The sequence below is a fragment of the Zingiber officinale genome, chromosome 3B (genome assembly GCF_018446385.1).
Source record: "Zingiber officinale cultivar Zhangliang chromosome 3B, Zo_v1.1, whole genome shotgun sequence".
NCBI classification, from domain to species: Eukaryota; Viridiplantae; Streptophyta; class Magnoliopsida; order Zingiberales; family Zingiberaceae; genus Zingiber; species Zingiber officinale.
This window is the reverse complement of record NC_055991.1, coordinates 88374645-88388457: the sequence shown is the minus strand read 5'-3', so window position 1 is coordinate 88388457 and position 13813 is coordinate 88374645. Positions and strand designations below refer to the sequence as shown.

At 38.0% G+C, this 13813-nt stretch overlaps 1 protein-coding gene across 1 annotated transcript; it reads left to right on the top strand.

The window, feature by feature from the left end:
* Positions 1-312: 312 nt before the first annotated feature.
* On the top strand, positions 313-13175 carry LOC122056741 (non-lysosomal glucosylceramidase-like). The gene is made up of 18 exons (XM_042618833.1): positions 313-953; positions 1362-1472; positions 1563-1619; positions 1755-1831; positions 1899-1998; positions 2914-2987; positions 3602-3702; positions 3850-3953; positions 4382-4435; positions 4522-4577; positions 4652-4690; positions 4881-5022; positions 5144-5328; positions 5713-5783; positions 5882-5954; positions 11134-11195; positions 11381-12605; positions 12685-13175. Exons 1-18 carry the CDS (start codon positions 873-875, stop codon positions 12941-12943), a joined length of 2871 nt encoding a protein of 956 aa, XP_042474767.1. The 5' UTR covers positions 313-872; the 3' UTR covers positions 12944-13175.
* Positions 13176-13813: the final 638 nt, after the last annotated feature.

Below are 13813 nucleotides of genomic sequence, written 5' to 3'. Positions count from 1 at the left end.
TCGTCTTTGACCAAATTTACCCGCATTTTGACTTGAAGGATAAGGCGAACCCACGTTTCAAATGTACTGATTCCCAGGCTGGCAACGAGGGATTTCAGAGGGTCATGTTAATTTAGGTGCGGATGATTGATGAAAATATAAGGCCAATGTAAACACCGCCGGCCCGTGTCGGTGTCGCGTTCTCCCCGTTACGACATGACCGCTCCCAGTCTAAAGCGTCCGTCACCTTCACCGCCCGTGACGTGACCATAACGGGACCGCGTGCCGTTACGGGCGGACACGCAACGCTCCAGTCTTTAAAGAAGTGGATGTCGCAGCGGCAAGAGAAGGCGGTCTCTGACCCCGTCGCGATTCTCGACTGGCTGTGGAATTCCAGGCGGCGGATCGAGAATTCTGATCGCCATACGCTGCCGTGGGAGGCAAGCGGAGCGCATGTCGTTCTGGTTTTAGTGATCCTTTGATTGTCGAGGAGGAGTGGGGTAGTGTTCTGTTGATTCGATGTGGTTGAGAGGGGTTTCGAAAGGGAACATTTTTTTTATGTAGTTGTTGCTTTTTCTGGTAGAAGATCTCTCTTTTCACTTTGGGCGGTTGCTTGTTGATCGGGTTTAGCAAATGTGCAATTTGTCTTCACAAGAATGTCGGTGTTCGGCGATCGGGTTCTTGCTTCGAGTATCGTCTGCATTTAGATAGTTCCTGAATATGAAAATTTGTTGATTTGGAGATTGAGGGGATCTTGATTGGAAAATTCATTCTTTCGACTTGGATCTGCTGTGTTGTTGTGCTTTCGTTATCTGAGATTTTGGTGGTTTGAGAGGAGAAGAAAGTTTGTTCTTTGCAGCCTTGAAGGTTCTGTGGGCTTTGATAGCTCTGCGATGGTGAACGGGAGCCTTTTCCACTTCAGGAAAAGTTCATGGCCTGCGGAGGAGTATGTCAACAAAGCCACTTTGCAGTTGGTAAGCCTCTTCTTCACTTTTCTGAATTGCCAAAGTCCACTTTGAATTCGTATTTCCCGATCAAATTAGGATGAGACGTTACTTATTAAGTTGTTACTTTCAGATATGATTTCGCATCTTTCTGAAATGTACATATATTATGATGTTGGATGAGGCAGTCCTTTTTCTCTTTCTTTTGCGATTGCTTTCACAAACTTGGTCGTATATGAAGAAAAAAAAACTCGGAGGCTTTCAAGTGATTTCTACTTCTACTTATTCTATGATTAACTTGTGTTTTTAATTTGGTATTCTCCATGACTTTATCCTTAATCTGGTTGTTATTTTAGAACTATAATAAACAATTATTTACTTAACGATTATCGAAGCCTTTGCTAAATTGCTAATATTCATTCCTGGGTGTACTTGTAGCTGGACTTTGATGGAGGCGCTCCACCAGAACATGCATGGAGGAGAAGGCTAAATAGTCATGCTAATAGATTAAAGGAATTCAGTGTGACATTCATGGAGGCAATTAAAATGGTATTTGGCTTATAACTACCACTGTTGACTGTTTACATTGTGAATGATTTTGATTGTACTCGATTATATATCATAACAACTTCAATTCAGCTACGACTTGGTGTTCGCCTTTGGTCATATGTCAGAGAAGAAGCTTCACAAGGAAGGGTAACTGATTAACTTCTACACTTGATTTTTTCTGCTGACTCTAGGAGTTATGGTTCCATTCAATCTGAATTCCATATTTTCTCCCCTGTTCACTTTTCATGGATCACATCTTGATTCCTCATTTTTGTTATACAGAAAGCACCAATTGATCCTTTCACAAGAGAACAATGTAAACCTTCAGCTTCTCAAGGTGTGCCGCTTGGAGGAATGGGGTATGTAGTTTTTTTAGCAGATGTTTTTTTGTCAATCTGCCCTTCTTATTCTTGTTTCTGTTTGCAGAAGTGGTAGCATCTCAAGAGGTTTTAGAGGGGAATTCAAACATTGGCAAATTGTTCCTGGTTCATGTGAAACGTCCCCAGTTATGGCAAATCAGTTCTCTGTAATTCTCTTTTCTTTTCTATGTATTGTTTCACTCGTTCGTCATCTTTAACTTCCCTAATCTAAAAGCATTATGCTCCTAGTTATGATTTTTTTTTCTCTTGGTTTTGATTTTGCCATGCCTTTCTCCTGTAAGTTTTCTCTGAACAAACTCAAGTTTATTAAACTATATAGGGATCACCAAACTAAGTTGAGATAGTCGTTTGTCATTGCTTTCCATTTTTTCTTATATTTAAAATTTTAGTATATTGCTTAATTCAGAATTTTTTAATTGTCAATTTTGCATTTGTCCTGCTCTTTATTTTGTTCCTTATTCCTGATCTCAATAGGTCTTCTCTGGTACAAGAGAATCATAACTTGCAGAAATTTTTGCCACACATAAGTTGCTTGTCAAATATTGCATAAACCATTGCTCAGGCTATGTTTGGTGCACTAAAATGGTACCCAAAATGGAATGAGCATTTTGAGTTTGCACTCCAAATATTTCTTGACCATCTTTGCTGCTTTTTGTTAGTCTTCCAAATCACTCGTTGTTCATTTGACCTTGAAAAATATTGTATTCCTCAAATTGAAATATTTTTCTTTTATGCCATTGTTAGAGTTTATTTGCATCGAAGTTTCATCACTACATTCTTGTATAAATTCATGCTTAACTGTTTTTACTTACTTCTAACTAAGTTCATAAGTTCATTTATTGATTGTACATGAAAATTGATTACTTGGTGTTATTTGATTAGTAGTTTTTCCCCTAGTGATTGATTCTCTAGCAACTTGTTGTGTTCTATCATGCTTGTATGCTAAGTTGTTAGAGCTTTTCCATTAGTTAGCAAATAGATTTTGCATTAAATTTTTAACTAATACATGGTTTTCCAATCCTTGAGACAATTGCATGACCTTCCATCACTTGAATATGCAGATTTTTATATCACGAGAAGGGGGAAACAAGAAGTACTCATCTGTTTTAGCCCCTGGACATCATGAAGGATTAAAGTAAGAAACCTATGTTACTTCTCTTTCTATGCAATCTTCCATTCGGTATATTTTTGACACAGATATTTTGCCATATAGTAATTTGTTGTTCAATTTCATTTCATTCAACTGTGATGTTAAGTTGGTCATTATTTGTTTTAACTCATCAGACATGCTGAATTAAATTAGCCCACAAAAATAATCTTGACCCAGAGAACTTGAAACAAGTAAACCAATTGATTGATAAATTTAAATAATTCTTTTCCACTCTTTTTGCTACCCTAGATAATAATCATCCTTCAACCTAACAAAATCTAGGTGTAATATCATTATTCAAGACCCTTCTCTTTTTTGTTTAATTCTGAAACACTCTAGACATTAACTTCATGTAAACAAGGTTTTCCCTGTTGAAAGACCAATTATTGGCTTATATTTACTAGCTTGTTTAATCTTGCTACAGCAGGAAGGCAAAATATATAGTACACAATAAAACTTTGATATTATTCATGGATTTCCTAAGTAGTTTGTAATTTAGCAACTATTACCAAAAGGAAATCAATCATCAGCCTTTTTTTGTCTGTGATTGCACTTTCCATCTTTTACAGGTTTTTCAGTTAATCATTTTCTTTCTATAGGAAAAATGGTGATCTTGGCATATCCGCATGGGACTGGAACTTGACTGGTCAGCACTCAACATATCATGCTCGGTTCCCTAGGGCATGGACTGTTTATGATGGTACTTTTTTACTCATTTGCACTGCAATCAGTGATGTTTTAGGCATTGTACCTGAAAGGGACTATACATTGCCAAAATTATATGAAGTTCTTTTACACCAATATTAATGTGGAAGATTGTTGTAGTAAAATTTAGCATTTTTTGTAGGTGAACCAGATCCTGATCTAAAAATCTCATGTCGCCAAATATCACCATTTATACCTCATAATTATCGTGAAAGCAGTCTTCCCACAGCTGTATTTGTTTACACAGTGAGTATGTTCTATATTGTAGTTGTATTTCATAAAGAGCATCCCACTTTGTGTGTTTTCTTTGAAAACATTCATGTTATTTGTTTAATTTTTTTTATTTACAATGGAAAAAACATAATTAGAGCTTGTTTGAGCCTTTCTTAGTATCAGAATTTTTTGTAGTGAGGAAAGGCATGCTAATTTGAAGCTTTGTGAAGCTTAATTCGGTCACTTGATTATATACTAGCATAAAATGGCTTTGGACTTGTGCATATTGCTGCACATATAGGCCATTCTGCAGTAAGATTGGGTTGTTGCTTTTTGTTTATGAGAATGTAGTTATTCTTCTGCATTAACGATGAGAGAGTTATTATATATCATTTATATGATAGTCTTATATTATACAGAGGCTGTCATTCTTTTGGGTAATTGTTTTCTTTCTTCTGTAGCTAGTTAACTCTGGACGGGAAAGAGCAAAAGTTAGTCTTTTGATGACCTGGGCGGTAATTGAGTTTTTTGAATTTATTTATTTTCTTTTGGACTAGAAATTACATAATTTATCTAATTAGGTAATGTTTATATGGTGCAGAATTCTATTGGGGGAGTATCTCATCATAGTGGTGGACACATTAATGAGCCATTCATGCAAGTCTTCTACTCGATCCATTTATTTGTTTCATGTTTTGTCATTGACATACGTTCATATGTTATGCACACAGAGGAGACGATGGAGTGACCGGGGTACTTCTACATCACAAGTAAGTTTCCAACCTTTCTTTTGGCTCTCCCCTTTCCTTCATCTGATTCCCCATCTACGAAGATTGCTTTGTGATAATTATACTGGTTTAAAGAACTTCAAATTTTTATGAAGTTATTCATAATATTCCCCTTTAATTTTGTCGCGTCATTGAAATATTTGCTAAGTTATCTATTTGGGGAACCATTCAGGTCTGCAAAAGACACCCCTCCTGTGACATTTGCTATGGCTGCATGCCAAACCCAAAATGTCACTGTGACAGTTTTACCAAGTTTTGGACTTACTGGGGAAGATTATCCCACAGCCAAGGATATGTGGGGCAAGATGGTGCAAGTAAGCAATCCGTTTCTTTTTTGGCACACTTGCTTGCGGAGAATTTTGTATATTTTAACTGAGGGATGTTAATGCATCCCTTGTTACAGAATTAATTGGTTACATATTGGTTTTGTTATAGGATGGACAATTTGAGATGGAGAATTTCAATACTGGCCCCAGCATGCCGTCTTCTACAAGTGATACACTTTGTGCAGCAGTTTCAGCCTCTACATGGATTGAACCACAGGGCAGGTGCACCATTGTATTCGCTTTAGCTTGGTCATCACCTAAAGTGAAGTTTCAGAAGGGAAGTGCATATCATAGGTAGAGTCCTTTGTGCTGTTCTTTTTCTCTTTTCTTCTTCAGTGTGAAGGTGGAAATATCCTAATTTCTACAATCTTCCCTTTCTTGAACTATGGTTAAACACCATGTTTGGACATTAAATCGATTGAGATCCTTTTGTCATATACAAACTTGCGCACCTGTAGGGTGTCAACCTCCCTAAATAAATTATTGCAAACTGAAAAAAGTAGCAACCTTGTAATTACTTCATAAACAATTATATATGCATATCATAGCACAACAGGACTTATAGTTTTCATTATGTTATGAATTACGAATCAGATACTGAGCCACTGAAAATTTATTGATTCAATAGCCTTATTCCAATTGACATGTTTAGTTGTTCATCCATTACTTCTCTTACAGGAGATATACGAAATTTTATGGTACCTCTGAGAGATCATCAGCTGTTAACTTGGCTCATGATGCATTAAAGAGTATGTACCCATTAAAACCTATTATATATGTAATTATATGAATTGTCTGCTCGATATCCATGGGTTTTGTTATTTAAATGCTATTCAATCATTGGCAGACTATAAGTGGTGGGAGGAAGAGATTGAAAAATGGCAAAATCCAATACTGCAGAATGAAAAGCTTCCTGAATGGTAATTTTTCATACCCTTGTAGGTAATTTACTTGGGTAATTTATATGTATCCTTTACCATACATATTCCATGCAATTACCCAATTTGTTTTCTATAATCTCAAGTTCCGTCGCTAATATAAATAATAATTAGAACAAATTTATTGTAAATTATATATATATATATATATATATATATATATAAAGAGAGAGAGAGAGAGAGAGAGGGCGTTGTTATCCTCCACCCGAAAAAAAAATCTACGATGCACGATTAAGTGGGGCACGCACGATTGAGAGGGGCGGCCGACGATGCAATAGGAGGTGGTAGGGGTGTAAGCGAGTCGAGCCAAGCTCGAGCCAGCCTTGGCTTGAGCTCGGCTCGGCTCGGCTCGAAATATGCTAGCTCGGCTCGAGCTCGAGCTTGATTAAATTTGAGCTCGAGTTCGGCTTGATCATTTAATCCAAGGCTCGAACTCGACTCGAAAATCTTGAATTAAAATCAAGCTTTCAAGCTCGAGCTCAAACTCGAGCCAAAGTCATAACTTGAGTCAATTTTGTTGTACTTCTTATTATATTGTAAATCAAACCATAATAAATATAAAAAAAAATTGACCAAATTCATCCATAAAACATAATTATCTCTGTCTCTCCAATCAAAAAAGTAACTAGACATCAAAACATAATTATCTCAATCTCAAATATCATCCCAACATAATTTACCAAATCCAAAAACATGATATTCCAAAATTGAAACCACCTAACTGCTCAAAATACCAAATATCTACAACAATCAAAATATTTGTCTCCGTCCCATACCTGCATTCAATAATATGAATATTAAGCTTAACAATAATAGTATAATAATTACACCAAATCACATGTTAAACACAGAACTAAATTGAACTAACTTTAAGAGGTAGATACCAGAAGAAAAATTTTCTGGTAAGTTTTCTCTTTCTGAAAAAGCAAAAATCAGATAAATAAGTGATTAAATTTAGTTTGTACCTTTTCTAACTAATAATGAAATTTAACTTACTCTAGTCTTCTTTTTCAGTCCATGTATCTGTCGAAGCCAATCACCCCTACACAATAGAGCCTGCACTGTGTTTGGAGAATCAGTAACTCTCGTCCCTGCACTAAATGTTGCTTTTGAAGCCACTGAACTCACTGGGATAGCTAAAATATTAGCTGCTATCTTTGACAATATTTGGATACTGCATTCTATTCATCCTCCACCATTCTAAATATGAAAAAATTTTAGGAATCTCATTCTTCTTTAGACGACCATTTTCAAGATAATCTACCAAATTCAAATCTCTTAATCTCCGAAGTTTCAACTTTTGCACAATAGTCATCAAAATCATCCCAACTATACATAGAACTGTGTTGAATTCTTCTAACACTTGAAGAACCAAAACCCTCAGACTTAAATGGATGAGGTGCTCCTTTATTAGTTTCTTCAACAACATACTCTTCATAAAGAGAATTAATTATCTCCTTAACTTTTGAGATATGCTTAGAGGCATTCAATTCAGAATAAAGCTTAGGGAAACAAAATTCAACCGCAAGCATTGTTTTGGTTGGATCTAACACAGCAACTATAGCCATCAATAGATTACAATCACCCCAATACTTATCAAATTTTTCTTTCATTTTACTAGCTAGTTGCTTAAGAAACAAATCTTCATGTTGTGCATAAGTATCCAATGCTGACTTTATTTTTTGAACTTCTTGAAGAAATAAATTTGAAGTAGGATATTCATTGTCTGAAGGGGAGCCTTGGCGCAACGGTAAAGTTGTTGCCATGTGACCAAAATGTCACGGGTTCGAATCCTGGAAACAACCTATTGCAAAAAGCAGGGTAAGGCTGCGTACAATGGATCCTTCCCCGGGACCCTGTATGACGGAAGCTTCGTGCACCGGGTTGCCTTTTTTTTTTTTTTTATATTCACTACCTGAAATGATATGTGTGGATGTCCAAAAAGCCTCCAATAATGAGCAGATCTTTTGAGCTTTGTTCCATTCTTCTTCTTGAGGGCAGCAACCATAAAACTGATCACGTTCTTTGAACATCTGAAAAACTTCTTTGAACTTGAGTGCACAACTTAACATCTCAAAAGTCAAGTTCCACCTAGTTTTGCAATCACGAATCAACTTTTTATCCTTCAATTACAATTGTTGCACACACTCTACAAATTGCACACGTCTTGCCTCTGAACGATTTACATATTCTACACTTTCCTTTATATTACTAATAATATCTTCAATCTCCCTCAACCCATCTTGAACGCACAAGTTCAAGATATGTGCACAACAACGAACATAAAATTAAGTTTCCTTTACATGCCAATGTTCTAGATCTTCGAATGGTATCTTTCATGTACTGAATAGCCAAATCATTACTTGAAGCATTATCAACTGTAATAGTGAAAACCTTGTTTTCAATGCCCCACTCTTTCATGCACTTGAAAATGACATCGGAAATTTGAAGACCTCCCCTTGGTGGTGGAATGTTAATGAAACTTGAAACTCTCTTTTGTAAATTCCAACAAGAATCAATCCAATGCCCAGTGACAACCATGTATTCAATCTTTTGAGTCTTTGACTTCGCCCCCAGGGCGTAGCGCAGACGGTGGGCGCATGGTATCTCTGGCGTAATGGTCAGGGGTCGATTATCAAGAACTGACGACCTGAGGTTTACCCCGCCATGCGCCTATGGCCTGTATACCTGCATGAACCTCCCTCCATATCCGTGGGGCCGGCACTAGGGGGGCCGCTAAGGTAGCGGATCTACCTTTTTTTTGAGTCTTTGACTTCTAACAATCTGTTGTCAAACTTATTTTATCAACGCACTCAAGACTTTTCGTCAACCTCTTTTTCTCAACCTCATAAATTTTCATACAATCTGCTCTACATGTCGTCCTACTAATTTTTTGCCATTCCGGCATTCCACGCCTCATCATTAAATTGAACCCCTCTTTATCAAGAATGGTGAATGGATATTCATGCATCATAATCCAATGAGCAGCTGCCTCCCTCATTTGTTCCATGTCAAATTTTCTAGAATGCAAAGCAAGAATGGATGGTGAAGCTGAATCAGTGGGTAGAAAATTCAACTTTGTTTGTTGTTCATTTGCTCGCAAATGAATTTTTCTCTTTACACAATTTAATCTATGTCTCAAAAGACTTGATGTGACTCCTGATTTACCCAATGTAAAAAGAGATCGACAATGTTTACATTTTGATTTCTTTGATCCATCCACTGTCCAAATCATTCCAAACTTCTGAATTTTTTTTTCCTTTTCTGTGTTTGGAACCTCTTTTTCTTCAGCATTTGCTTGTGTTTCTTAACCAACTGTGCCAATTTCCTTGTTGATGCCAAGATTAATGTCATTACTTTTAGCTAGGACACTGTTTATGGTAATTGGAACAGATGACTCTTCTACAGACATAACTGATCAAGAGATAAATAATTGTCAAATAAATTATAAAAAGCTCAAACAATAATAAGAAGAGAAAATACAATCTATAAAGAACTCCATGTAAGTACTTACGAGAAAAAAAAACAAGATCCAAACTTTCAAGGTCAAATCTTTGAAATCAATGAAGGAAACAAACCACAACACATCAGTTAATTACCACTTCCATATATTGCAAGCACACATATTTTAAAGGTCATTCATATTACATCTAAAAGGGCAGTCTGGTGCACAAAGCTCCCGCCATGCGGGGTCCCAAGGAAGGATCCATTGTACGCAGCCTTATCCTGCTTTTTGCAAGAGACTGTTTTCAGGATTCGAACCCGTGACATTTTGGTCACATGGCAACAACTTTACCGTTGCGCCAAGGCTCCCCTTCGTCATTCATATTACATCTAACAGAAGATTATGAAAACGTGTTAAAAGTTAAATCTTTAGGCTAAGAATTCTAATATAGCCACAAGAATAGATAACATAAAGGAATAATAGGAACAACAGTTATAATACTAGGATATAAACTAAACATCCTTCAGAATTCTTAAGAAGATGAAATCGCATGTCAAAAAATTAAATGGAAAAATCATGAACGATTGCCCTAGCCAATAAAGAGATGAACAAAGGAGGCTTAGATCCGCTGGAAATTAAAGGGCAAAGAGGGACAGACAACGCCATGGTTGAAAAAAAAAAGAAAACTAACCTTTGAGGAACCCTAATCTTAGTCTGGTTGCAGAAAAAAGAAAGAGGGAAACGTTGAACGGCAGCAGGGCAGCGTGTTGAGTCTGTTAAATCAATCTCTGTTAGGGGACTTAGGGCTGCGGCCGTCACCTTAGGGGCGATTCAGGTGAAGGCTTGAAGACGTGAAGGTGAACGAAGAGAAATAGGACCGAGAGAAATTGAGAGACCAACAATGAGGGATTTTGACTTTTATCCTTTTATAATTTTGAAAAAACTTTCAAATATTATGATTTTACTTAATATTTATTAGCAATTATTTAATGTACTAAATTATCAATATTTACATGAAGAAATAAAAAGAATATATTATATATTAAAATCCGGCTTGATAGGCTTGAAAAGCTTTCGAGCTAGTATTATCTGGGCTCGAGCTTGACTTGAATAATAAACAAGCCGGCTTGAGCTCGGCTCGAGCTTGGTAACTCTGAACTCGAGTCGAGCTTTGATCGAGTTGCTCACGAGCAGCTCGTGAGCGGCTTGACTCATTTGTACCCATAGGGGGTGGGCCCTCCATGTGGTCGCCCCTCCTCCGCACGGAGGGCGCGTTGGGTAAAACTCCCATGTATATATATATATATAACACCCTGCACACACCCCGTGGGTGCTCACGTTGGGCACCCTGCATGGGCGCGTATGTGGGCCGCCCCACTTGTGGGATGCCACGTCAACCGCCCCCCACAGTCGCGCAGCGGAGGCGTAGAAGGGGGGCGCGCAGCATAACAGGGCTCTACGTATTGTCATATAAGCGATTTTTATTCTTTCTCTTGCATTCTTAATTATTATATCTATTCAAAAAAATCATTTTGATAATATAATATGCTTATTAGATTAGATTAAATGAGTCATATTATGAACTAAATTAGAGATTTTAGGAGGGAAAAAAAAGAGGTCAGAATGTATATGCAATATCTGTACATGCAATATCCGTATTATACAGTCTTTTTCTTCACTATGTATCATTTCAACATGATTGTTTGTTTGTTGCAGGTATAAGTTCACCCTTTTTAATGAGCTCTATTTTCTAGTTGCCGGCGGCACTGTTTGGACAGGTATTCTTTGATTGCAATTGTTGGTTTCTTAGCTCTTTCTTGCTTCCAGTCACATCTGTTTTATGCCTAACTAGTCATCGTTGTGTTGTGTTTACTAGCACAAGCATGCCAACATCCTATAAGAATTCCATTATGTTTTATAACTGCATCGTGTAACCTGAACATAATTGATACATACAATGCAGATGGTGAGCCTCCAACAATCGAGGAGAAAGAAAATTCAGGCTCTAGTCACAACAAATCTGTGAAAAGTAAAGATCAGCAATCTGTTTTCAAAGGTAAACACATTAATTTGGTTGTGGAGCAGACTTTCGCAGAAAGAAACACGATGAATGAAAGAATTCTATCACCAACTTCAGTATTACCAGATATGGCAGATATGGTATATGGCGACGATAACACTGACAATGTTGGCAGATTTTTGTACTTGGAAGGAGTAGAGTACATTATGTGGTGCACATACGATGTGCACTTTTATGCATCTTTCGCTCTTTTGGATCTCTTCCCCAAAATAGAGCTGAGCATTCAACGCGATTTTGCTAATGCTGTGTTGCACGAGGACAGGAGGAAAGTCAAGTTTCTGGCTGATGGCACCTGGGGAATTCGCAAAGTCAGAGGCGCTGTTCCTCATGATTTAGGAACACATGATCCATGGAGCGAGATGAATGCCTACAATATCCATGACACCAGTAAATGGAAGGACCTTAATTCGAAGTTTGTGCTACAAGTGTATAGGGATTTTGCTGCGACCGGTGACATGTCTTTTGGAAGGGATGTGTGGCCTGCAGTTTGTGCCGCCATAGATTACATGGATCAGTTTGACCGTGATGGTGATGGCCTGATCGAGAATGATGGGTTCCCAGATCAGACATACGATGCATGGACGGTACACGGTATCAGTGCGTATTGTGGTTGTCTTTGGCTTGCTGCTCTTGAAGCTGGAGCAGCAATGGCCCAACGCCTCGGAGACCGTGCTTTTGCTGAAAAATGCAAGATCAAATTTTTGAAAGCCAAACCTGTGTTCGAAGCAAAGTTGTGGAACGGTTCCTATTTCAACTATGACAGCGGAAGCAGCAGCAACAGCCGTTCGATACAAGCTGATCAACTGGCTGGTCAGTGGTATACTGCTTCTTCAGGGCTGCCCTCACTCTTTGATGAAGTTAAGATCCGACACACTCTGCAGAAGATATTTGAGTATAATGTGATGAAGGTGAGGGGAGGACGCATGGGAGCAGTCAATGGAATGAAACCAAACGGGAAGGTGGATAACTCCTGCATGCAATCCCGTGAAATTTGGACTGGTGTGACATATAGCTTGGCGGCCACCATGCTTCTTCATGGAATGGAGCATCAAGCTTTTGCAACTGCTGAAGGAATTTTCATCACGGGTTGGTCCGAGGAAGGATTCGGGTAAGTCCTTGTAGCATGCGTGCCCTCGATTTTGTAAAAGCTCGGTATAGCCAAATTTATGGTTTGGGTGATCATGCAGGTACTGGTTTCAAACTCCTGAAGGATGGACAACAGATGGTCACTATCGGTCACTGATCTACATGCGACCACTTGCTATTTGGGCGATGCAATGGGCCTTGTCGCCTCCAAAGGCAATCTTTGAAGCTCCTCAAATAAATATGATGGACAAGATGCTCATAGTGGCCCTCAACATGAGGTCAGTTCATGAGACTGGCGTACGGAAAATTGCACCCAAAATTGGCTGTTTCAGCAACTCTGTGTTTCACTGCGACTGCTGAGCAACGGCGAGGCAGCTTTCTTAGTGTAGTGCAAGGATTATCCCTGTTATTTATTCCTTGAATCCCCTGAAAAGAGCATCATGAGTTGGAAGTTCTTTAGCAGGTGAGAATAATAACTTGCGGTAGGGAAAGGCCAATGTAATTGGTAGCTGTAAAAAACCCATGGTGTCTGAAATTTATCAAATGTACAGCGACAAGTTCAATCAATTTTGCATCAAATCATGTTCATATCGATTTGGAAGTCCGAACGATGCAGTTCATGGTAGCGGAAGTTCGGTTGTCTTTGGTAATGTGCCTTTTCCTCTATTTGAATGCGCCTTGCATTACCCCAGGGTGTCATATATCAATTCTGGTGTTATGTCTCATCTCAAGGAGCTACTTGCCAGATCACCGTCGTCACTGGTACTACTTTCGATCGGTCATAACTGTCTTTTTTTGTCTTCTCCACTTCCACTTTTTAACAAGGCCACCTTCATCTAGATGTGCTACAAATGTGTTATGCTGCAAGGCAGTTTGGCAAGAGTAAATTCCATGATAGTATATGGTTTTAGGTGATTGCTCCTTTTGTTTCATAACATACACATTGGGGAGATCTAAACTAAATCTTACACATCCTCTCACTAACGATCTTCCTGACATCCACGACCAAAGACAACCTATTAGACCTGACTATGGTTTGGAATTGATGAAAGTGTTCAACAAGTAATACTTTCTTAATTGATATATTTTATTTTAAATAAATTTATCTGTACCAATTACCTTCAGTTTGTCATTATTTATAAAAGCAACTGATCCTAGATTTTTGAACTTAATACTTATAAATTTGTGTTATCTCCAGTCATATGTCTAAAGCATCCATTGTCCAAAATC